This window comes from Narcine bancroftii, chromosome 13 (genome assembly GCF_036971445.1).
Source record: "Narcine bancroftii isolate sNarBan1 chromosome 13, sNarBan1.hap1, whole genome shotgun sequence".
Lineage (NCBI taxonomy): Eukaryota > Metazoa > Chordata > Chondrichthyes > Torpediniformes > Narcinidae > Narcine > Narcine bancroftii.
The window spans coordinates 3153202-3177608 of record NC_091481.1 but is presented as its reverse complement, the minus strand read 5'-3'; the positions used below and the strand labels follow the sequence as shown (position 1 = coordinate 3177608).

The 24407-nt window shown below is 44.3% G+C and overlaps 1 protein-coding gene and 1 long non-coding RNA gene across 14 annotated transcripts in view; one reads left to right on the top strand and one right to left on the bottom strand.

Moving 5' to 3' along the window:
• The window catches only part of pfkfb3 (6-phosphofructo-2-kinase/fructose-2,6-biphosphatase 3), a 142627-nt gene that overhangs the window by 103890 nt on the left and 14330 nt on the right, over window positions 1–24407 (bottom strand). For 10 of the 13 annotated variants that reach the window (XM_069910091.1, XM_069910098.1, XM_069910096.1 and 7 more), the window contains exons 1-3: window positions 11404–11741; window positions 2699–2824; window positions 1505–1601 (exon numbers count right to left, since the gene is read on the bottom strand). In XM_069910091.1, the coding sequence (XP_069766192.1) occupies window positions 1505–1601; window positions 2699–2824; window positions 11404–11485 (305 nt within the window). In that variant the 5' untranslated portion in view covers window positions 11486–11741. Of the gene's footprint in view, window positions 1–1504; window positions 1602–2698; window positions 2825–9253; window positions 9688–11403; window positions 11742–24407 lie in introns of those variants that run through there. The other 3 variants (XM_069910092.1, XM_069910094.1, XM_069910093.1) reach the window with 3 other exon arrangements.
• On the top strand, window positions 11912–17831 carry LOC138749051 (uncharacterized). The gene is made up of 3 exons (XR_011348381.1): window positions 11912–12135; window positions 13505–13764; window positions 14580–17831. It is a non-coding gene; the product is annotated as an uncharacterized lncRNA (long non-coding RNA).

Here is a 24407-nt window from a genome sequence, read left to right as displayed (position 1 = left end):
GAATGGACATCAACCAGGTCTTGTTCTCCCACGGATGCTGCGCAACCTGCTGAGATCTTCTGGCAGATTGTGTTTAGAAGTAAAACAATGTAGTTCTTTACACAAAAAAAAATCCATTTCCTTCCTTGACATAACAAGGACAGGAAGGTCCATTGAATCAGTTGTTGCAAGGCTTTCCAATCCCAATTTGGTCAATCTGGAACACACACACACACTTGCCAACAGTAACCAGGAATTGTCCAAAAGATTTGAAAGCAGACTAGAGCTTCCTACAAGTCCTGAGGCAGGATCAGAAGGAAACTGCAAAAGGTGCAACAATTCAATGAGTCATCTAGCACTGATCAGGCCCTTCTGCCCACTTCACCTATGCAGATCAAGTTGGCATTCCAGGCTTGTCCCCTTTGCCTGGAATTTGGCCCATAACTTTCCCGGGGTGGCCAATTTTTTTATTTTTTTTAAATTTAGACATCTAGCACTTTTCGACCCATGAGTCGTACCAGGGGTGTAGGTTAATTAGGCAGCACTGACTCGTGGGCCAAAATGGCCTGTTACCATTCTCTATGTCTAAATTAAAAATTAAATGGTTTGCCACCCCTGTATCTAAGCCCTTCCTATCAACAAATGTGTCCAAATGTCTTTTAAACGTGGTATTTATATCTGCTCCTAGAGAGAGCAGGAGGACAGTCTCTGAGGGGCTCTTGCCTCTGTTATTGATGGGGACACACCTTTGTGTGCATTTACAGCAGGCAACAGTTGACATATTAAACAATAAAGTCATCTTGAATCTTCTTTCAGCTGCTCATTCCAGATGTGACCACCCCCAGTGGGAAAAAATTAACCCCAGATCCCTCACATCTCTCCGCCTCACCTTAAACCTACAACCTCATTCAACAATCAACTTCTCTTAGCAAAGGACACGGCATCTTTATCCATGGCCCTCATGACTTCTTAAACCTCCAAGGTCACCCCTTTGTCTCCCACACTCGAGGCTGTTCCAACTTCTGCCTATAACTCAAGATGTGAATCACGAAAGTCTGCAGACACTGTGATTGTCGTAAAAACAAATGCTGGAGGAAGGAAGTCGGCCAGTGTCAGTGTCCAGAGGAGGTAAAGATATATTACCTACTGATCCCTTCCTCAAGGTTAGTGCAGGCCTGAAATGTCAATATACCTTTACTTTCTTTGGATACTGAGAGATTGGCTGAGTTCCTCCAGAATTTGTGTTTTTAACTACAACTCAAGCCGTCCAGTCCCAGTAGCATCCTGGTGACATGGAATAGTCAATGGGGCAATCATTAATTAAACAGTGTGTGAAATTTATTCAGTGCAATGCATTTAAACACACGATAGGAATGATTCTCAATAGCAGGCTACCCAAACTCTCAATACCACAGTTCAAGTTTATCATCTGACTAAACATACAAACAGATAAATAGCACCCCCATGCCCTCCCTCCCCACCCCCATGCCCTCCCCACACCCATGTGAAGACGCAGGTCACTTACTTCCGAATTTTCATCGCATCTTCGTTGTCATGCCGAAAGAAGTCATATGATCTGTACCATTTGACAGCCTCTCGACGATACTCACCGACATTGAAGACTGAACAAAAGGAGAGTATTGTTAGCGCAGCAAACCCTTCTACAACCATTTGAATACAGTCTGCATTCAGGTTACTTCACTTCCTGTTTACCAGCATACTGGGCCTCTATTTCCTGCCTTACTGCATCCATGTGGTCATGTATCGTCACGGGGACAGTCACACTAAGTAGCAGTACAGCTGAGCTATAAAACCCATTTTCCCGTGCTGACCTCTGAGCCGTTTGCAGGTTTCTTTCTCTTTCACCCCCCCCGCCCCATCCCCAACCATGACTGTGGGCTTCCCGCAAAAGATGTAGGCTACTGAACTCCTAAACGCTGCCAGTGTAGGGTCAGCACCTGGCAGAACGTGGGGTGATGTGGCAAGAACAACAAGTTGGGGAATGTAATTGTTCTGTGAAGTGGTGTGTATTCAGGAGTGGTCCAAATGCTGTGCTTGGAAATAACAAGCTTTTGATTTAATCAATGGTACAACTATTCCTTCTACCCAGCAGCAGCAGATGCCCAGTGTTTGAGAAATTTTCCAAAAGATTTTTTTTAATACATATAGACACACACAAAATGAACACCAAAGATTTAGCCAAGCAATTTCCTCAACATTGGAGACTAGAGTTACTGTCATAGTCAAAGTAGAAATTTACAGCACTCAGAAGGTCCTTCGGCCCAGTCTTGTGCCAACCCAATAACTGCTGCCTCAGCCAGTGGTTCTCAACCTTTTACTTTCCATTCACATACCACCTTAAATAACTACAGAGCACCTATGGCATAGGATGCAAGGGTTGTGAGTGGAGAGAGAAAAAGGTTGAGAACCATTGGCCAAGAATTTCTTTATTGCAAACCCTCCATTTTTCTCAATTCCACTCCTCAAATTATTTTGTTCTCCCTGCCCTCCACCACAGTTGCCAGCAGCACATTCCATGTACCCACCACTAAAATGTTTGAATAGCTTCCAATGACTATGCCCAACTTTAACCTCAGATGTTACTGTGCTGCAGGTCAAACTTAAATATCCAGCCCATTATCCAATTAATGCTGAACATTGGGTGTGAGTCACAACCCCCAGCCTCACCTCAATGCCATTTAGCCAGCCTGATACTTGCCTTTAGTCGGGGCTCCGATCCAGTTGAGGTAACGAGTCAGCTTCTTGGCAATGTAGGTCTTCCCTCGAGCCGGGAGGCCCACCATCACAATAACTGTGGGCGAGTTGGTGAGATGTGGGATGCATGCTGCTCAGAGAGGAGAGAAAAAGAGACTAGGCTTAGCCAATCTAAAAAGCTAAGCATTTCCAGTACCAACCTCCTTCCCTGGGACAGACCTTACATAGCCCCTTATAACATATGGGTTAGTTCAGAATTGTTACTGTTGAAGAAACAGCTTTGCACAGAACAAGGCATGAACACCTGATGTGACCAGCGGCAGTCTTCAAGTCAAAGAAAATAACTGCACTCAGACCAACATTTGCAGCATGTAACCATCTAACTTTGGAAGCAGACAATTTTCAAATAGACCAACTTGCTTTGATCCCACAGAAAATTGATCACAAGGCAGACCTGAATAGGCAACTATAGTTTAAAGAGAATCTATTCACAAAACTCAGGTGCCTGGGTGGTAGGAAGTGAGCTGGGGAGAGAACAAGTCCAGCAATATTGGATGAAAAGCAAAACATTTTTATTGTTGCAGACATGTGCTGAGAAAAGACAGGTCAGGGCTGTGTGGGGAGAGAATCAGGTTGCAGATAATGTTCTGAACTTTCAATTTGAAGCTTTCAGTTGGCCTCAACAGACACAGTTTAACCTGCTGATATTTCAGTTAAACGCCAATATTTTGATTTTCATGGTTGACAACAGCATCGGCACGAAATTCACATGTAAGTCCCACCTTTTCAGAAGATCATCAAGCCCGCCCACAAGTTGCCATATACAACACCTCAGCCACTCCAAAACCTGCCAGTCTCATCTGAGCTTATCAGTTTATCAGAACGAGTCCAAGATGCAAAGAGATGATAAAAAATTCTGCTTGTACTTCAAAGTTAGAAGGTTAAGAAAGTTAACGAGGTTTTCAAGAACAGACGAGAAGGGGAGAAACTACTTCCAGTCAGGGATTTGTGACCAGAAGCCAAATATTTGATCGCAGTTAACAAATACTTCACGGGGTGAAAAAAAATCTGAATCACTTCCAAAACCAATTCACACTGGGTCAATTGTTAATCTTAAACCTGGGATTGATGGATTTTTAACTAAGGGATGGGAAAAGACAGGGTTTATGTTATGCCAGTTGGAAAGTAGAACTTAGGCCGCAGCACATGATTTGGCAAGTTCATAAATTTAGTACAACAGAAGCCAAAAGTTAACAATTAATCTACAAAGGCTTTACATATTTTATATTTAAAATGGAGCCACTGGTCACCAACTGAAAAATCACCTGCTCTTTTGGAACATAAAAGCAGGGGTTGGCAATTCAATGAGATTGTGGCTGATCTGATGATGGGCTCATCTTCATCTCCCAACCATTTCCCCATATCCACTGATTTCCTTACTGTGTAAAAATCCATCCAACCTTGTCTTAAATATATTTACTGAGGTCCCCACCACTGCTTCAGTGGGCAGCAAATTCCACAGATTCACTACCCTCTGGGAAAAGCAGTCCCTCCTCATCTCTGTCATTGCCCAGAATCTTGAGGCTACATCCCTTAGTTATAGCCTCTCCCACCAATGAAAACCACTTACTGACTTCAATCATCATGTTTCTAAGATCCCCTCATTCTTCTAACTTCCAGTGACTACAGTCCCAGACTACTCAATCTCTTCATAGGACTATCCCTGATGAACCTCCTCTCCTCCACACCACCTCCAAAGCCAGTACGTGCCTCAAGTGAGGAGACCAGAACTGCACCAGTACTCCAGGTATGGTCTTGTGCTTTCTTTGTACAGTGGCAGCATAACCTCCCTGCTCTTAAATTCAATCCCTTTAACAATGAAGGCCAACATTCTATTTTCCTTCTTGATAGGCCACTGCACCTGCAAAACCACCTTTGGTGGTTCATGCACAAGCCCTCCCAAGTCCTTCTGCACAGCAGCGTACTGCAATAATCTGATCTTCCTTCCAAAGAGGATAACCTCATTTGCCAACATTGTACTCCATCTTCCAGACCCTTGGCCATGATGAAAGATGTTTGATTACAAAAGTTTGCAAAAAGAACATGTTCTTGGGGCATAATGTATGACATCAGGCCTGATACAATAGCCCAACTAGTTTCACAATCACAGCTCTGCCATCCCAACACTATTTGTGAACAAAGAACTTTGCAAATTACAAAAGACATACAAGAACATTAACAACTTTGGATTTCAGCTGCCAGCATCAAATGCATCTGGTCTTGCCTGGTCTAATGCAATGGTCCAGTAACCAGGAATTTAAAACTACATTCTAGAAGCAGAGGAAAAACTGCAATCTTTTACAGAATACTTTGAAAAGTAAATGATTTGGACCTCAAAACCTCAACCTTGGTTTCACAAAATTTTTTTCATTGCAGGGAATGCAATCTGCACAGATATTCATTCCTCCTGATTGGGAACAGACAGAAAAGTCTGCAGACATTGATTGCAGCACTGGAGAAATGCTGGTCTCTCAGCATCCAGGACAAGCAAAGGCACATAACCAGCATTTCAGGCCCAAACCCTTTGTCAAGGGACGAGCAAAAAGCAGACAGGCACTTGAATGAAGAGGTAGAGGGCAAGACAGAGGTCCACAGGCAAGATGTTACAAGACATGCGTTGCTCAACATCCACGATACGTTCTGTGAAATAAGGCGTTGTGCAAACACCAGATTATAGTAACAGACATTTATTGTGATCATCAAGACACGTGTATTCTAAGTTATACATGTACAGTACCATTACATACATGGCAGCACAATCACTTTGAGACACGTGTTTCATGCAGGAAGCCATGACGTCCTGCTCTCTGATCAAGATTTCTGAACTCAACTATAACCTTATGGGACCACAGAAGTACAGTATATGCAGTCAGACATTGCCCAAACAGAAGTTACATGGTGCATGACTGTAGATATGTGGGATAGCGGGAGGAAAAAGGTGATGGGGAGGGGGTAGCTCCCTGAATGGAGGGAAGGTGGTGGCAGTGAGCTGAAGGAAAAGAGATTGAGGGACAGGGAAATTGAAATTGGTGGCCACGAGGAAGTCCCCATTATTGCACCCAGACAGCAAGGGTGCTCAGTGAAACGATCTCCCAGTCCCTCCAATGTAAAGGAGGCCATAACAGGAGCTGTAGATGACCCCTGCAGATTCACATACGACTTCACTTGGAAGAACTGTTTGGGGCTCCAAATGGTTGTGAGGGTGGGCACAAGTGTAGTATTTCTAGCGATCACAGCGGTAGGGCTGAGGGGGTGATTTGTGGGGGAGGGAGGAGTTCTATTAACCACCTGTCTGTGCAATAGCAGGGGCCTCCCAGTGGCCAATTCCACACCCCATTCCCACATTTGTCCATGGCCTCCTGCAGTGCCAAACTGAAGCCACCCACAAATTGGAGGAACACCACCTAATACTCCATCTGAGACTTCTCCAGTTTTGATTACACCCCTCCCCTGTCTCTCTTCCCCTATGCTTTTCCCAACCCAATTGGTATTGTATCTCAATTACTGCCTTCAAGATCAGGTACAAATTTGCATTCACGCACTAGGTGCTCCCCTTGAAGATGACACAACCATCTGCTTTTTCCTCCCAGGGACGGAGTAGCAAACACGAGAGGGCATCTGTGCAAAGTGAAGGGATGAAGGTTTAGGGAGACATTAGGGGCAAGTTTTTTTTTTGTTTTGTAGAGTTGTGGGTGCCTGGAATGCCTAGCCGGGGTGGTGGTGTAGGCTGAAACATTAGGGGCATTTAATAGGCTCAGATACATGGATGAAAGAAAAATAGTAGGTTATGAGGTACAGAGGGTTTATTTATTCTGGGTCAGCACGACAATGTGGGCCAAAAGGCCAGTACTGCTCTGTTCTGTACTGTGACATTCATCATATTACTGAACTGGAATAGAACAGGCAAGGTAGAAGGCAAGGCACCATTTCTTCCTTCGGAGAAAGCCTAGTTTTGTGTTTTAAAACAGTGGTTTTCAAACCTTTTCTTTCTTCTCACATACCACCTTAGGTAATCCCTATGCCATAGGTGCTCTGTGATTAGTAAGAGATTGCTTAAGGTGGGATGTGGGTAGAAAGAAAAGGGAAACCCACTGTTAATCATACCCAATTGATTCATCAAGTGACAGTTTCACAACTCCAAAAGAAATGGGTCAATAACAATTGGGTCAAGAGCAGTGGTTCTCAACCTTTTCCCCTTGCTCACATACCACCTTAAGTCATCCTTACTAATCCTAGAGCACCTATGACATAGGGATGACCAGGCAATATGAGAGTGGAAAAAGTGAAAACCACAGTTTTGAAGGGAGCTTTTGGAGATTGAAACCTTTGATGTCTGCCAATCCCAGAGCTGCAAGGTCATACACTATACTCAAGGAAAAATTGATAAGAATTTGTATCTGGCCAAATCAATGAAAAGATTATAGCAAGGTGAACTGGAGACAGATTGCCCTTGACGTTGTTTGAAGGCAGTGAAGGTACAATACTTGGTCCATCAGCCAACTCAGATCATACCCAGAAACTTCTACCACACATTAGTCATTACAACTAAAAGTATTTTATTTAACAAAAGCAATGATTGCAATCTTCAAATATCATTGCTCGTTTCAGTCCTTTGCCCATCTGCCTTTAAAATAGAAATTACAACACCAGACTTCCTCAGAAAAAAAATGGGACTCTTGCCTTCTACTTCCAGCCCAACAGAACAAACATTTCAGTACATTTTAGGTCCTTTGGCCCATAATATTGAGCCGACTCATATACTGTGTGCCAAAAACACTCAACCCTCCCTACTTCACAATCCTCCATTTTTCTTTCATACAATTGAAGGAATCTGTGAGGTGGTACTTCAAGGCAGCAGTTATCACAAGGGATCCCCATCACTATGGTCATAATTTCCTCGCACTACAACCTTCAAGCAGGTTCAAGAACTTTGACATACCACCTGAACCATAAACTACTTTGGGATTGCCAAAAGATCTGCATTAGTGCAAAGGTCTAATTTGGACTAATACTGATGACTACAACTTAATTAATCCTTGCGTATGGCAGGTGTCTTGAAAAGGAGTGCCAAGATAGTTGCAGATACCCAAGTGCAGTGGGGGACCCCATGACATGTGCTGCCAGGCAACAATAGTCCAGCTGACAAATTTCCACCAGCCCCATTTCCCTGAAATCATGCGACTTTCAAGAACCAGAGGAGCTAAAACTGTAAACAATACCCATGGAGAGGGGAACATGTGATTGGCCCATAATATAATGCAACATGTCCATGGACTTTGCAAAGCTTAATGCTGATGGATAACGATCATCCTCCAGGAGACAACCATTTGGTTAGTGTCAGATAAGAGTTAGAGTACACAAACCAGGGAGCTTCCCCCCCCCCCCGCCACCCGATCCTCTCCAGAGGTGATGGGCCTCCCACAGGCCTGCATAATTGAGAAAAGGGAATTGGCTGAAGGAGACGAGTCTGAGTCCGCTGAATGAAATCAGGTATTGATATAGATTCTCCACTCTACTTAAATCAGGTTTGTTTTTTGCACTAATTGCAATCATGAATAATCATCTGTCGTAGGACATCAAATAAAAGTACAGGCCCTTCATCCAAAAATATAATCCTTCTCTCCATCACACTATTTTTCCCCTTAGATCTATGCACCTATTTAAGAGTTTTTTTTTTTTACATGTCCCTATTGTTCCAGCCTCCACCACTACCCTAGCAAAGCATTCCAGGTACCACCTGCTAAAAATTATAAACTTAGCTCCCCTAAACTTTCCTTTACTCATCTTAAACAGATGTCCTCTGGTATTGTTGCCCTGGGAAATATTATACATTTGTCATCTTTTTCTGTCTCACAGTACTGGTAGGGGAATAGTCCTTTATCAGAACTCCGCATCCGGTGTTATTGTTACCTCTAATTCATCAATCCTAGCTATCACACAAGTATCAGTGCAAAAATGATCTCCCTTTTCATTTCAATATTTAATTGCATGCCATTATGATATTCAAATTTCACAAGAGATTGGCAGTTAGTTACTCTTGGATGTTAAAATGGGATAGGTGCAAGATAAATGAATGGCTTCCTTTCCATAGGGCACTCTCCTCTCATTCTGTGCTATTCCAAAGGTGAGCAGGACCAACGCCAGAAAGAAAATCTAATTCTTTCACTTGACGGGAAACGTGCTGCTCAACTTTCCAGTTTCATTTAGAGAAGTTAAAATTTAGATATACAGCATAGGAACAGCCCTTTTCCTGCTGCCCAATTAACCTACAACCCCCCCGGGAAAACCCAAGCAGACACGGCAAGAACATAAAATCCATGTCCGGTTCAAACACCAGGTCACTGGTGCTGTAACAAAGAAGAAATGTCATTTGGTTTGAAATCTTGTTAACGAGAAGGTAAAATGTTAGGCAATGGAGAGACAAAAAGGATATTGCTGTCAAATTCCACAGAGAGGAAACTAGCAGTAAAATGTAGGAAATGTGTGGTTGTTAACTCACCCATCTCTTTCCTTCCCAGACCAAAGGCCAATGTTAAGTAGAAAGGAAGCAGAGAGCAAGGGGGCCACAAACCTATCTTCATCAAGGCGACAGCAGTGGAAGGTTACTTCCCAGTAGTCCACACGTCAGACAACCTCCCCTGGAGCCAACACATAGCAACTGAAGGAGCAGCACCAACACTTCGAAGTAAAAGGAGTCCAGCACGTGGTCAAACTTCGATAGTTGTACGGTATAGAAAGTAAACCGACTGTATGTATCACAGTCTGGATGGGTAACGCAAGGGAGTGGCAAACCCTTGCCGCAGACACAAACCACCCAGCTGGTGAGAGCATCATGTGAGGTTCTGCTTCAATGGCCCACTTCAAATCCCCACCACCCTGGTCACAGCCTCTTCTCACTAACCCCTTCACGAGAAAGGTACAGAATCCTCAAGTTCAACATCGAGGTTCAAGAACAGTTTTTAATCCAACAGCTATCAGGTTCTTGAATCTTCCTGTGTGACATGACCGCAAAGTACTCCAAGACCACCAAAAGATCTGCATACAAGATTAAAACGTGAAATTCAGTTCATGCAAGAAAAACTATCTAATCACTTACAATTGTGGGGATTTAACCTATACTGCTGGAGTTGGCGTATCAACAAGTAATGTTGGTTCATCTGTACAACGTACTTGTATACATGATAAATTCTCTCAAATTTAATGGATTAGCTTCAAACTATTCTTTTAAAGTGTTCTGAATATTCTCCAATCCTCCACCATCAAACACCAGCCTCAATCAACCATTTATTTATTTATTTTATAAACACACTTTGATAGCCAAGCCTCCAGTTATACAATCATTTCTTTTGGGTCTACATTCACCAGCTCATCAAGTCAGTAATGACACATCTCATTTTAATTCTCCCCACATTTCCCAACCAATTCCACCCTTAAGCCACTCTGGCAGCAATTTACAGCATCCAACCAAACCCAATTGTTTAGCACCTGGAGAGGGAAACCCAGGCAGTTCCAAGGGGAGCACACAAACATCACCCAGACAGCCCTGGAGATGATCAAACCTGCATCTTAAGAGCCGAGGGGCAATGCTCAAAAAGATGCAAGCAAAGTTTTGTGGGGACAGAGGACAAGGGTTAAGGGTGAAAGGGAAAAGTTTCAGGGGAACTTCATGGAGTGTGGTGGGAGAGTGGAATGAAGTGGTGAACTTTGAAGAAAAATTAGGACAGGTGCATGGATGGGAGGGGTATGGACTGGATGCAGGTCAGTGGGACAAGGCAGAGACTAGAAGGGTTGAAGGGCCTGTTTTCTGTGCTGTAAATGTCCTATGGAGGGGTTTTGCAGTCAAAAATCACATTAAGACCGAGCAGGAGTACCCTTTTGCGTTCTTGAAATAAATCTTCGCAGATTAGAAAACAGCACGACATCTGAGAAAGCAAAGCCCAGGTTGAGGACTACAACTCCCCGGCGGTTGGGAATTAATTCCACTTTCACTCAAACCAAGCTTGCAAGGCATTCGGTGTAGCTATGGAGAGCAGTCAACCAGCCTGGGTCTGATGCAATAGTTTCGGCACGGCCGAGCTCCGAACAATGTAGAGCCCCGGGGAGACTGGCCCGGTAACTCACCGTGCCTGCTCGCCGAGGCAAGGATCCCACCGAGGGGCCGATGAGCACCACTCCTTCAGGGGGAGGGGATACAACCCCGCAGAACAGTTTCGAATATTTCGCTGATTGAGCTTTAAAAACCCGATTCCGGGAAAGAAGCAGCTGAGGCCGCCTGCACCGTGAAGGGGGTCGGTTTGTGGGAGCCAAGAATGCAACCGCAGAGGATGTTCATTCATACTGGTGTGTGTCCTCGGGTGACCCAGCAGCCCCACGCACGGTTTTAACGAGAGCGATGCGTGGCGAGTTCAAACGATAGATAGTCAGAGAGCGGTGCAGCAAGAGGGAAGGTCTCAGCTCAGTGACAAGAGGCCGATCATGTCACCTTTCCCCACGCGGGGCTTTATTTTCCTCCACATCACAAACCCTCGTGCAGGAGACCTTAATTACTCCATTAACTTTAACCCAGGGAGTTAGAACATTACCAAAGCCCCCTTAAAATCCCATTTCAGGAACACAGACTGTCTAGAACCACTGCGTTCCCAGACTCACGTTGGGATGGCACTGCGGGCCGCTCCTCTTTGGAAGGCATCCATATTTTCTGCATTGGGTTCCTCGTTAACTCTCTAGGCATTGCGCCGGCTCGCTGCTCCGCCAAGGAGAAAGGGGAACGGGGGGTGGGGGGGGGAAAGGGAGAAAGAAGGTGGGTGCAATCGAAAAGGAAACTTCAAAGTAGTGAGGTGGGGGTGGGGGGAAAGAAAAGAAAGGGGCCGTCAAACGTGGTGCTTAGTCCGGTCGAATCCGCACTGGTACTAGCCGCCGGGGTTATCTGCGCCCGCAACCCCTTACAACATTGGTCTCCGCCTAGTGAATGACTCAGCGCCGGCTCCGCAGGCTTTTTAATCCCCCTCGCCGGCTCGCATTCACGCGTCAGTGCCCCGGTCCCGCCAATGGCGGCCCGGCATGGAAATAACCAGCCACGTGAAACACCGCGGAGCTCGGCGCTGATTGGGTCGTGACTTTGATACTGTGAGCTCGTGTTGCAAGTCGCAGTGAGGAGAGGTTGCGCGCTTGTGGGAAGGAAAGCCCTCTGCAGACTAGCTCATTGATTCAACCTGATATAAAAAGTGGGGGGGAAAAGATACGTATATTTACATACATGGTAGAATGTAAAATATCCATATTGATTTCAAAATTAAACTACATTCATTTGCTTTCTTCATGCACTGAAAGTATAATTGAGGTTTTAAAAATATCCTATTGGTTACTGCAACTCCATCCAAGGTCGGTAAGATAGTTTTATTTTAAGGGAAAGCGAAAATTGTTATGGCATTTGATTGTTGGGCGTTTTCCTTTCGTTCCTCTTTTTTTAAAAAAAAACATTACTTTGATGGGGGGGGGGGGGGTTAAAAGTTTTAAATCTTGTTTGTTTTTTACCTTGTCCCAATTTCCAATTAGTTGATTAGACAAAGGAGTTATTTTAAAATCTAATTTCTTCAAACGCAGCAATTCCCGCAAAACCATGCCAATTTTTTTGAACCGTTTCATTTCACATTTTATTAGTTTAATTTTGTAGATAAATATAAAATATATTTTTTTAAATCACGACTATCTTTCCCTATATTCCGCCCCAACCTTCAGCTATTAATGTTTAACAAAAATAAATGTACGCATTTCTGTGGTTAAACGGGCTGTTTCTTTGTGTTCTGCGATGAAGCACTAATTCAATCGTCTAGACTATTGTGTAGCAAACAAAAACCGAACTGGATTCAGGGGCAGGAATGAAGGGGGTTCCATGATCACGTCCCTCACGTACAGGACACTACACAAAGCCTTTCCACTTTCAGCTCCCCTCCCCTTTCGCTCGCTGACTCGTTTACGAACATCTTAAAAAATTTTTTAATATATTCTGGAATTTCCGCTCCGTATTCGCACCAAACAACTTAATTTGGTTCAAAATCAGGTTAACATTCCCCTAAAGGCGTGGGAGGAGGGAGAAAAACCCCGTGCTGGCAGAACAAAAATGTCGAGCAAAGAGAATAAAACTCGGGCTCTTCATTCAGTCCGTTTGAAAATGTTAAATCGCAAAATATTACAGTATAAACCTTTCCATCCATCTCCTAACTAATCCATTACTCTCAAAGCATCCCGAAATTTGCATTCTATCTGGTTCGGATGTTACCTGACCGGATAAACGTTTTTTTCCCCTCGCAAAGCATATGAATGGATTCAATCCCTTATCTGCGTTGCCTTGTCAGTTCGCAGCATTGAGGTGTGAATTAATGCAACCTTCGTGTGTCCTGTCAGGAATCGCACGGCTATTATTGCCCAAAGTGCAAATGCCATCTCTGTGCGAGCTTTTACAGACAGCAACAGGTCTGTCCTGTCACACCCCGTTATCTAAAATGGAAATAGCAAGTAGTAGATCATTAAACTCCAGGGAAGGGAAGGAGAAAGTGCTTTTGTTGCAGTCAAATTCAAGATGATTTGATTGTGTCATAAAGCAGAAAATGTGTTGCACAAGGGCACGAGTGTTGGCCCGTTTGTTCTCTCCTTTCCCTATAGATCCCTTGTCTTGCATCAATGGTGAAGCTGTGTAAGAATCAAGATACTGTCATGTAATAAAACAGAAAATGTATGTTTTTTTACACAGCTGCTGAGTTCCAGGAAATTATTCCCGAGAGTCTGTGTAAAAAGATCAGAACAGGAATAAGGACTCATTCTGGTTCTGATATTTTACCTCCTCAGCCCCTAGTAAATTTCCCAGAATGCCTGTCTGCTAAAGTTAACTGCAGGCAATCCATGAACAATAGGCTCATGAAGACTTTACTCGCTGTCCAAACGCGAGAGATGGAGTTTTGGTCGTTCGTGCGTGAACGTCCAATGCCGAGACTTCCGACCTTCTTCAGACTGGTAAAATCACGCAAATTCGATCTTTGTAAAAAACCCATAAATGATTCGCCATCCGCAGAACAGTCAGAGAAAGGGAAGTAAGAGAGAGTCCACGCCCCCCAGAGTGACTTTGCCTCCTGCGCTCCCACAGCCTCTTTAACTTCGAAAGTTAAAGCCTTTTTCACTCTTCCCAACAAGAGTGTGAAATTTGGGGTGTGGAGGAAATTGAGAAAACAAAGACGCTGGAATCTTGAGCAGACCAGGACTTGCTGCAGCAATAGGCAGCATTCACTCCGTCCTGACCCACCTGGGTCAGCTCGGTGTTCACTAGGATCATTCCCCAGAGTCTGGTGGAGAAGCTCTCCTCACTGGGACTCAACAACCCTCCCTGCAATCGGATCTTGAATTTCCTAATGGAAAGACCGCAGTCTGTCTGGGTTGGTAGCAGAATATCGAGCACATCACGCTGAGCTTGCACTAACCATCTAAGACTCTCATATGTAGCAAACAATCTTGATTTATTTATTTTTATAGCTGTAAGACTTGTGCTGCATATGTATTATTTGTGTGTTATTTCTGGTTGTGTGTCTGCATGCAGGGGCATAGCCAGGTTCTCAAGTTAGGGGGAATGAGCTCATAACAAAGGCACCACGACCATATGGCAGTGGTGGACCAGGGGTGGGGGTGGTGACAGCATCGGACCAGACCGGTGGGGATGGCGTCGGACCATAGTGGGGCTGGGGGGGGGTGGTAGCGGCGGATCAGGGGGGGGCATTGGTCTGAGGGGGCTCCCCATGCACCACCTCCAGCTACACCACTGTTTGTGATTTCTACAGGTGTACCATGCATAGCATTCTGACTGGTTACATCAAGGGAGATGCCAATATACGACAGGAAGAGGCTAAAGAGTTGGGAACTCGGCCAGCGCCATCATGGGCACCCGTCTTCACTCCATCGAGGACATCTACGAGAGACGGTGTCTTAAGACACCAGCCTCTATCCTCAAGGACCCCCACCACCCAGGCTATGCCCTCTTCACTCTGCTACCATCAGGAAGGAGGTACAGGAGCCTGAAGATGAGCACAAGGACAGCCTCTTCCCCTCCGCTATCAGATTCCTGAACAGGCAATGAACCACAGACACCACCCCACTTTCTCTCCTTTTGCACTAATTTTTTAAAATGTTATTTATAGCAATATTTCCACCTGCCACAAAACATGTTCATGACAATAAATTCTGATTCTCTAATATTCCCTGTGAAGACTCTTCAGGCTCCAAAGTCCCAATGCAAAGGGATTCTCCCTTTCTACAAGAGAGATGACTCCATGTTGAGATGAGGGGGTGGGGAGTTAGAATTTAATTCCCACCCAAGTTGTCTGGAGATTCCCTTGCCCCGATTGTAAACGTTGTCTGAATGAAAACCTTGCATTTCTGTAGTGCCTGCTGAGGTCCCTAGGATGTTTTGGAACTGGAATTCAGTGCAATGTTAGGTTGAGGTTCTTGTATTTCCCCTATCTACATATACCAGGGAAACCTACTGTTCCCCTCTCCCTTATCTGCTTGTCCAGGCCCTCTTGATATAAAGCAAACAAGACATTTCTTAATTTTCTGTTTGACCACGGACAATGTGCTCTCTCTCATCCAGAGGCAACATGTTCTGTTCAAGAGGGCCACACTTCTTTCAAATTATTTGCCTAGGCGTCTGGATGAATCACGGGTCACTACTGCAGTACACAAAATGCTGGAGAAACTGAGCAAGTCATGCAGTATCCATAGGAAGTAAAAGGTAGTCAACCATCCAGGGCTGAGCCCTTAGTCGGGAATGTAGTAAAACAGGTAGACGCCCGAATGGAGGAGGAGAGGTGAGGAGGGCGGGTATAGAGGAGCACTGGGTGACAGGTAAGAGGTCATAGGTAAGAGGATGGGGGGGGGGAGGAAGAGGGTTAAGAAGGGTTGCTCGATAATAGGAGGAGGAAGAAAGGAGACCCTTTTGCTATGGGCCAAGGGCAGGTAAATGAGATTGGTATAAATTGGTGGTCAGCGTAAGCCATTCAGGTCAAAGGCCCAGAGCTCAGGCTGCCAGAGGGGTTGAAACCATGAGCTGGGCAGCAGCTTCACTTGATTGTATTGGACATTTCCCTCACTTCTCAGGAGCATTGGATTGGGACGAGAATGATTTACAGCATTGCTGGTTTTCCTGAGACTCTGAACCACGCATTGGGATCTGTGTTCCAAAAGCAGAATTGCCAAATGCACTCTTGCATACAAGATGGGCCATTCACAACAACTCTATTCAACAAAGGTCAATTACTGTAATCATCTTGGTGTTGATATTAGCATGCTACCTATTAATTTTAAATATTTAATTAAACTGCTGGATGCTTATTTACTTTGAACAATGATATATTTATGATACTGCAATTCTTTTACCATAAATGTGTTAGTATGAGGGAACATAGAACATTATATTACAGGCCCTTCAGCCTACAATTTTGTGCTGACCTATGTTAAACCTACACAACAATCAAAACCTTCCTGACCTCACATCCATAACCCTTTGTTTTTCTTGTATTCATCTGCCTGTCTCAGAGACTTTTAAATGTCCCTGTTATACCACTCCTGGCAATGCATTCCAGGCACCCGCTAATCTCCGTGAATAAAAAATATACCCCTGATGTTTCTCCTAAACTTTTCTCACCTCGCCTTATGCAGATATTGTCGCTCCAGGAAAAAGGTGCTGGCTTGGCCTCCTTATTATATATAATCTTGTAGACTATTACATCACCTCTCATCCTTCTTTCCTCCAAAGAGAGAAGCCCAAGCTGTTAACCTTGCCTCATAGGACAGGTTCTTCAATCCAGGCAGTATTCTGGTAAATCTCCTCTCTGCAACCTCTCCGAAGCTTCCACACACTTCCTGTAAGAGGCAAGCAGAACTAAAGACAAAGTCCAAGTGTGGTCCAACCAGGGTGTTTTTGACGATGGCTCTTGAACTCAATCACCCAATCAATGAACATTCTATAGGTCTTCTTAACTACTCTATCAACCTGTGTGGCAACCTTGAGAGATCTAGGGATTTGGACCCCAAGGTCCCTCTGTTCATCCACATTGTTAAGCATCCTGCTATTAACCATGTCCTCCTCTTTCTTCCAAAATGCATCACCTCCCACTCACCTAGATTGAATTCCATCAGCCTCTTCTCTGCCCAACTCTGCACCCTGTGGTAATCTTTCACAACCTTCTACACTATGCACAACACCTCCAATCTTCTTGTCATCTGCAAACCCATTGACCCATTCTTCCACTTCTTCCTTCAGGTAATTTATAAAAATCACCAAGAGCCTGTTGAACTCCACAAGTCACTGGCCTCCAAGTATTGAACTTTGTTAACTCCTGGAGAACAGGGGTGACATTTTTTAAAATACTAATACGGTAGAAGAAAACCTTTTCATTTCAAATTACATCTCTACTTTTATGTTTAATACTACAGCCTCCTATTCTAAAGAATTTCTTTTCTAAGGACTCTTCATAAATCTGATGTTAAATCTCTAGTTTACTATAAATGTTTATTATCCCAATAGTTTTCTGTTCTGAATGTGTCACTTTTATGATACATGGTTATAAATTAACATTTGAATATGTACAGATGGGGATATTAGGGGATAAGAAGGTAGGAAATATTTACTCAACAGTTTGGATTTTTCATGCATTCCTCGAAACTCTGGGCAATTCCAGTGCCTATCCCAGGGTTAAACATGGCATTTTGTGGACATAAGTAAAAAGTCACAAACACAACTTATTTGAAGTCATTGAACAATTAAAGCAGCAATCTAGTGAGCAGGAATGTACATTCCAGGCTACAGGAGGTCACAGAGAGGGGATGCATTAAGGCTCTGTGCAGTCAAGGCAAGGTTTTTGAGAGGAAGTACCATGGTCTCGGGTCTTTTCCACTAGTGGGCATCAAGGGACTGAGACCAATGAGAGGAATACCACCCCCCTCCCCATCTGTGGGTTTCCTGCAGGCTCTCCGGTTTCCTCCCTCTATTCAAAGCGGACCGGGGTGTAGGTCCATTGAGTGTAATTGGCCAGCACGGGCTTGTGGGCCAAAGGGTCCTGTTTACTCTGCTGTATGTCTAAATAAAAATAAAGTATGACAGTAAGAATGTGAAAAACTGTTTATATATAAAATATATTTTATTTAGACATATATAGTATACATAATTTTTTAAATTGTGAATTTAGTTTATTTTTCAAATTAAAAAATGTCACCAAACCAAAAATATCAGAAACTTTAGTTTGATCATCAGACTGGACAGAAGAAGTAACGTGTCTTGGGATGGGATTGGAGGTAGGAATATCATATTCACCATGCAGAGTTAACCAAATGACTTCTGAATCCTCTGGAACTCAGAGTGTGAGGGGTGTATATGTGTACAAATGCACGTTCTGCTTGTCTGAAAGGGACTATTGAGTCAGACACGTAAGTGCTTGGTCGTCGTCTGGGTTTGATTAACGGTGCAGAACTTAACTTGAAGAATGAGTATTAAAATGGAGGGAGAACAATAGCAATGGATTGTTAGAAGCCATTAAGGTACTGATCTGACCTGGAGCACTGATTCAGTAGCACACCTGAATCCCACAGAAGTTACAGCAGAAGTTGAATTAAAGAAATAATTCAGGTGTTAAAGCTGGTCTCAGCAATGGTGACAAAAGCAAACTCAAAGACTCATTCAAGGACTCTGGCTTTGCACATTAGATATTACGGAAAATTTATTTTCTGTGTTGCCCAGTTTGCTTGCACTTCCTTTGTTGTTTTACCTTTCTCTCTTTTGTATATGTAACTTTTCTTGAGTGCAGTGTTCTTTTTTACACTACTGATAGGTAGAAATTCTGACTGACCCCCAGGAAAAAGCATCTCAGGGTTGCATGTGATGTCACGTATGTACTCTGCCAATAGACCTGGACGACGACTTTGACCTAATCATGAAACTACCATCAAATGTTTTACATGGAATGAGATTTTCTGTCCTCACCCAGTCTGCTCACTTGGTGACTCCAGACCCAGCAATGTGTCAATCCTCAGCATTTCATTCAGGGGTATCGAGGAATGGACAATAAATGCTTGCATTGTCAGTGACTCCTGTATCCCATGAAGGAATCGTTTTTAATTCGCTGCCAGTGTGCCTTGTATTGAGGAGAGTTTACTGTCATGTACAAGGTACAGATGCACCGACGTTCCTACCTGCTGCGGCCACACAGGTACGTAAAATACACTAACTACAATAGTATAAATTAAAATCCCCTCAATATGCTGAGATAGAAAATATAAAATGACAGATAAATATTCACACCAAAATTCAGATTTATACAGGGCGACATGGTTAGCACGACACTATTACAGCGCCAGAGACCAGGATTCAAATCCGCGCACCATCTGTGGGGAGTTTGTACATTCTTCCCATATCTGCCTGGGTTTCCTCCAGGTGTTACGGTTTCCTCCCACCACCCAAAAACATACGGGGGAGTGATGGTGTAGGTTAATTGGAGTATTTGTGCACCACTGGCTTGTGGGCCACGAGGGCTGGTCACTGTGCTTTATGTCTAAATTAAATACAGTAAATAAATTGTGGAAGTACAGAACATCACTTACATCCCCAAGATTCTTTTTCCTGCAGGCCAAACAGAATTTCTACTAATTGGTCATGAAAAAATATATCTACTCAAGGAAAGAATCGTATCGAGGAGAGGAACGTCAACAAGAAGGAAGTACAATCAGATTGTGCCATGCAGAAAATAAATATTCAGTCATAAATAATGTGCTAATAATAAGCAAGACCCCTTAAATGAGTCCCTGAATGAGTCTGTTGCAGTTGGTGTAAGAAAAGCATTGCTTCAACAGTGCAGATGGATCTTTTAGTGGTGCCAGAGTAGTTTGTGGTGAAGTATGGATCATTCAAGAGCCTGACAACTGTTGAGGGAAAAAAAACTGTTCTTGATCCTGGAGGCGCTGGTGTTCAGGCTTCTGCCCGAAGGCAGCAGTGGGAAGAAGTTGTGACCAGGGTGATCGGGATCCCTTATGATGTTGGCTGCCACGTGCAGGCAGCATCACTGGTAGAAGTCTTCAAAGGATGAGCGGTCAGTGCCTTTGTATCGCAGAGTAAGAAGTAAAGTTTTGTTCTGGTTGGTCATTCCACTGGGGGTTTTATTGTGCTGAGAATGAGCTTAAATTCTCCAACTTCCCAAATACATCCTATCTTAAATGTTTAAATTCAGACATAGAGCACGGTAACAGGCCCTTTTGGCCCATGAGCCTGTGCTGCCCAATTACATACCATTAATCTACACCCCCGGTATGTTTTGAACGGTGGGAGGGAACCAGAGCCCTCAGGAAAACCCATGCAGGCACGGGGAGAATGTTCAGACATGCCGGATTCGAAACCAAGTTGCTGGCACTGTAATCACGTTGTGCTAACCAGAACGCCAACCGTAAATTATGCCTCAACGGTGAGAGGTTATTCAGGCTCCACCATTTGGATGAGCAAAATTATCCTTTTTTATAATAAAAGGTTCTGCTGGGATTTGAACCCAGGATCTCCTGTTTACTAGACAGGTACTTTGACCATGGAGCCTTTATCTTGATCTCTTTATCTATTCATCTTCACTTATCATCGGTATTTAATGCCCAGCCACAGTTGCCCAATAAGTTGATATCTTGAACTGGTGTCGTTGTCGTATATCCATGTTGATATAGTCATGAAGAAGGCTCGTCAGCAACTACACTTTGTGAAGAGTTTGAGGAGATTCAGTATTTCACTGAAGAATCTCAAATTTCTACAGGTGTACCGTGGAGAGATTCACTCTCTGGTACAAAGGTGCCAATGCTCAGGACAGGAAAAAGCTCCAAAGGGTTGTTAACTCAGTCAGCGACATCACAGGCACCAGACTTCACTCCATCGAGGACTTCGACAAGAGACGGTGTCTTAAGAAAGCAGCCTCTATCCTCAAGGACCTCCAACCCAGGCCATGCCCTCTTCACTCTGCTACCATCAGGAAGGAGGTGCAAGAGCCTGAAGACAAGCACCCAATGACACAAGGACAGCTTCTTCCACTCCGCCATCAGATTCCTGAATGATCAATGAACCACAGGCCCTGCCTCACTTTGTACTATTTTTATTGATTTTGTAAGGTGGTTTATACAAATGTTTGCCCTGTGATACTGCTGCAAAACAACAAATTTCATGTCAATGTTCATGACAATGGATCCTAATCCTGATTCCACAGTGCTCATCAGTGGGAATGTATTACAAGCAATGATGAGAACTAATACCCCGAACATTTCTACGGTTACCATTGACCTGAAGTATAATTGGATGAACCACATTTATAGTGGCTCCTAAAGCAGTTCAGAGGTCAAGTACCCTGTGGTGATCGATTCATCGCCTGATACCCAGGAGCCTTCCCGCCATCTGGAATTCAATGGACAATTCTCCACTTGCCTGAATGAGATCAAGATTCTCAATGCCACCTAGAGTAAAGCAGCCCATTCAGTTGCTCCACATACACAACAAAGAATATTCACTCCCTCCACCATGGCCACCATCTACTCAATGCACTGCAGTGACTCCCAATCCCATGCGTTTCCCTCTGAGTAGCTAGCTGTCCATCTCTGACCGCTGCCCACTTTTGGGCCAAAGCCAGTCCAGGCAGAGGTCTGGAGTCAGTGACCTTGGTGGAGCCCAGACAAAGGACTCAGTGACCTACTTTGCCCCCATGTACACGACTCACTGTAATGGCAGCCACTGGAACAAAATAATGGCCTTCTATGACTTCCAAAACAACTACAGTCACACAAGTTAGTGTACAGTCCCAATCCATTTCAGATTGTAGTAAAACACACTGAAATGCTGGAGGAACTCAGCCGATTCCGCAGCGTCCGTAGGAGATGACGATATTCTGCTGATGTTTCGGCTTGAGCCCAAAACGTCTTTGCCTATTCCTTGAAAAAGGGCTCAGGCCCGAAACGTCAGCAATATACGTTTATCTCCGATGGACGCTGTGGAATCAGCTGAGTTCCTCCAGCATTTCAGTGTGTTTTCACTCAGATCTACCGTACCACGGCCACTTCCTGTCACTTCAAGGATGACAATCCAATAAAAATTTTGTAACAGATTTGGATGCAGTGACTGACAAAGTGGGCCATCCTTTTGACCAGCCATTCTCAACCTTTGATTTGGCCAGGACTCTGCTCAAAGTTTATGGAAGCCCGACCCTGTGAAGCAGCCAACTTTTGGTTTCTTCCGTACTTCTCTCCTACCGACTATATTAAAAATATTAAAATTCTTCATGTTACATGAGGTGATAAGGAAACAAGGCTCTTACTTAAGTGGGTTGTGGCCCCCTTGGAGGGTGGTAACGTTGGGCTTCTGTTAAGAATGGCTGGGCTAGATGATGGCTTTGTTAACAGCTGCCTTGATGGGGAACCATGGGCACATCTTTGCACCTGGTGGCTGCCCTGTACAGGAAGGAGAGTAACTGCAAATTGAAGAGTTTAGTCTCATTGTCCTCTCAATAGGAAACTAATTGCTCTCTTAACATTGTTTTTATTGACAGCAATGTCAGCAGAGCTGATTGGTCATTTAAACCCGTGTTGCCCAAGGGCATCCAATTAGCCTAAACCCCAGTGTGTTTCGGAGAGTGGGAGGAAACCGGAGTATCCAGGGAGAACGTACAAACTCCTTATGGCACTAGATTCGAACCTGGGCCATTGCACTAACCACCACGCCTGCGGTTTTCAAACTTTTTCTTTCCACTCACGCACCACCTTAAGTAATCCCTATGCCATAGGGGTGGCCAACCTTATAATTTTTAATTTGGATATATCGCACAATAACAGGCCATTTCGGCCCACAAGTCCATGCCGCCCAATTTACCTAACCTCTGGTACGGACTCGTGCTGTGTGTCTCCATTAAAAATTAAAAGATTAGCCACCCCAGGTGATCTGTGATTAGTAAGGGATTACTTAAGGAGGTATGTGGGCAGAAAGAAATAGTTTGAAAACTACTGTTTTAATCATCCCTAATTGACTTGTTGCGCACCGTTTCATAACTCCAGAAGAAATGGGCCAAGGACAATTTATCTCAAGCAAAATATTTCAGTAACAATTGGGTCTAGAGCAATGATTCTCAAGCTTCCCTTCCTACTCACATCCCACCTTAAGCACCGATGGCATAGGGATTACTTAAGATGGGATGTGAGTGGAAAGAAAAAGTTTGATAACCACTCTGTTAAGCTGACAAAGTAGCCTACCTGAACGAACCCCACATCCGAGCACTGGACCCATTTCTTCTAAGCTTTTCCAATCCACGTATCTGTCCAAATAATCTTTTAAACGTTGTAATTGTACCCACCTCTGGCAGCTCGTTCCACATACCTACTACTCTCTCCCTCAGTTCCGTATCCCCTTGCACCTTACACCAGTTGCCCAAAACTAGCCTCCCCTAACCTGTCACCATTCCTTTAACTATGACCCTAACAATTTTGTACATCCCCTCAGCTCCTATGCTCCGGAGGAAAATGCTCCCAGCCAGTCTAGTCTCTCTGTGTAACTCCTCAGAAGCTTCCCTGCTCCCTTTCCTGTTTAATCACTTCTTTCCTGTCACTAGGCAACCAGAATGGCAGATAATACACTCATGCGCCACATCATGTCCATTCGGGCTACATCCAACTGCATAGACATCTGTGGACCTGAAAGGTTATAATCAGAAATCCTGATCAGAGCACGAGCCGACATGGCTTCCCGCACACAACACGTCTCTCTTGGATGCAAAGTGGTTGTGCTACCAGCTGTATAGTGATACAGTACATATATAACCTAGAACACATGTCTTGAGAGCCACAGTAAACTCCTATGTTACTGGCCTATGTATGTACTGGACTGAACTTTCTATCATTATTTTAATGTGAACTTTTCCTATTTACAAATAAAAAGTTGACTGTAGGCTTTGACCCGTTGGCATCAGCATCCAATCTCGTGTATCGCTCATCTCTCGAGGGTTGTACCCTTTCCAGCTAAGTATATCATATGCTGTTCGCATAATGTCCACATCGCATAACGTCCCATTTCACAGAATGCATCATGGACATTAAGTGACACATGACTGTACTTGGTGGAATATTGCCAATATCTTGTAGCATGATGCCCCTGTTCTTCTACTCTAAGTGCTGCCCAAAGAGGGCAAGATGCCAAATGCTTTCTCACCACCCTACTTACTGGTGTCGGCAGTGTCAGGTTGCTCGGTTCTACAACTCCCTCTCCACTCTCAAGTCCCGAGGCAGGGTTTCCACCCAAAATTCCTTTCCCTTCCTCAGCCACTACCTGACTGGCCGAGTTCCTCCAGCCAGCAAAATGAGAAAGTCTGCAGACGCGGTAATTGTTGTTATTCGGACCAGCGGGATGAAGGAACTGAGCAGGTAAAGGTATACAAGTGACATTTCAGACCCGAGCCCTTCGTCGAGGTACGAGCCAAAAGCAGGCGGACGCCTGAATAAAATGGTGGGGGAAGGAGGGAAGAAAGGGGAGGGGGAGGCGTGCAGGCCAACAGGCAAGAGGCCATCGGTGGATGTGGATAGGAGGGCAAGAGAGAAGAGAACTGATCGGGGGAGGA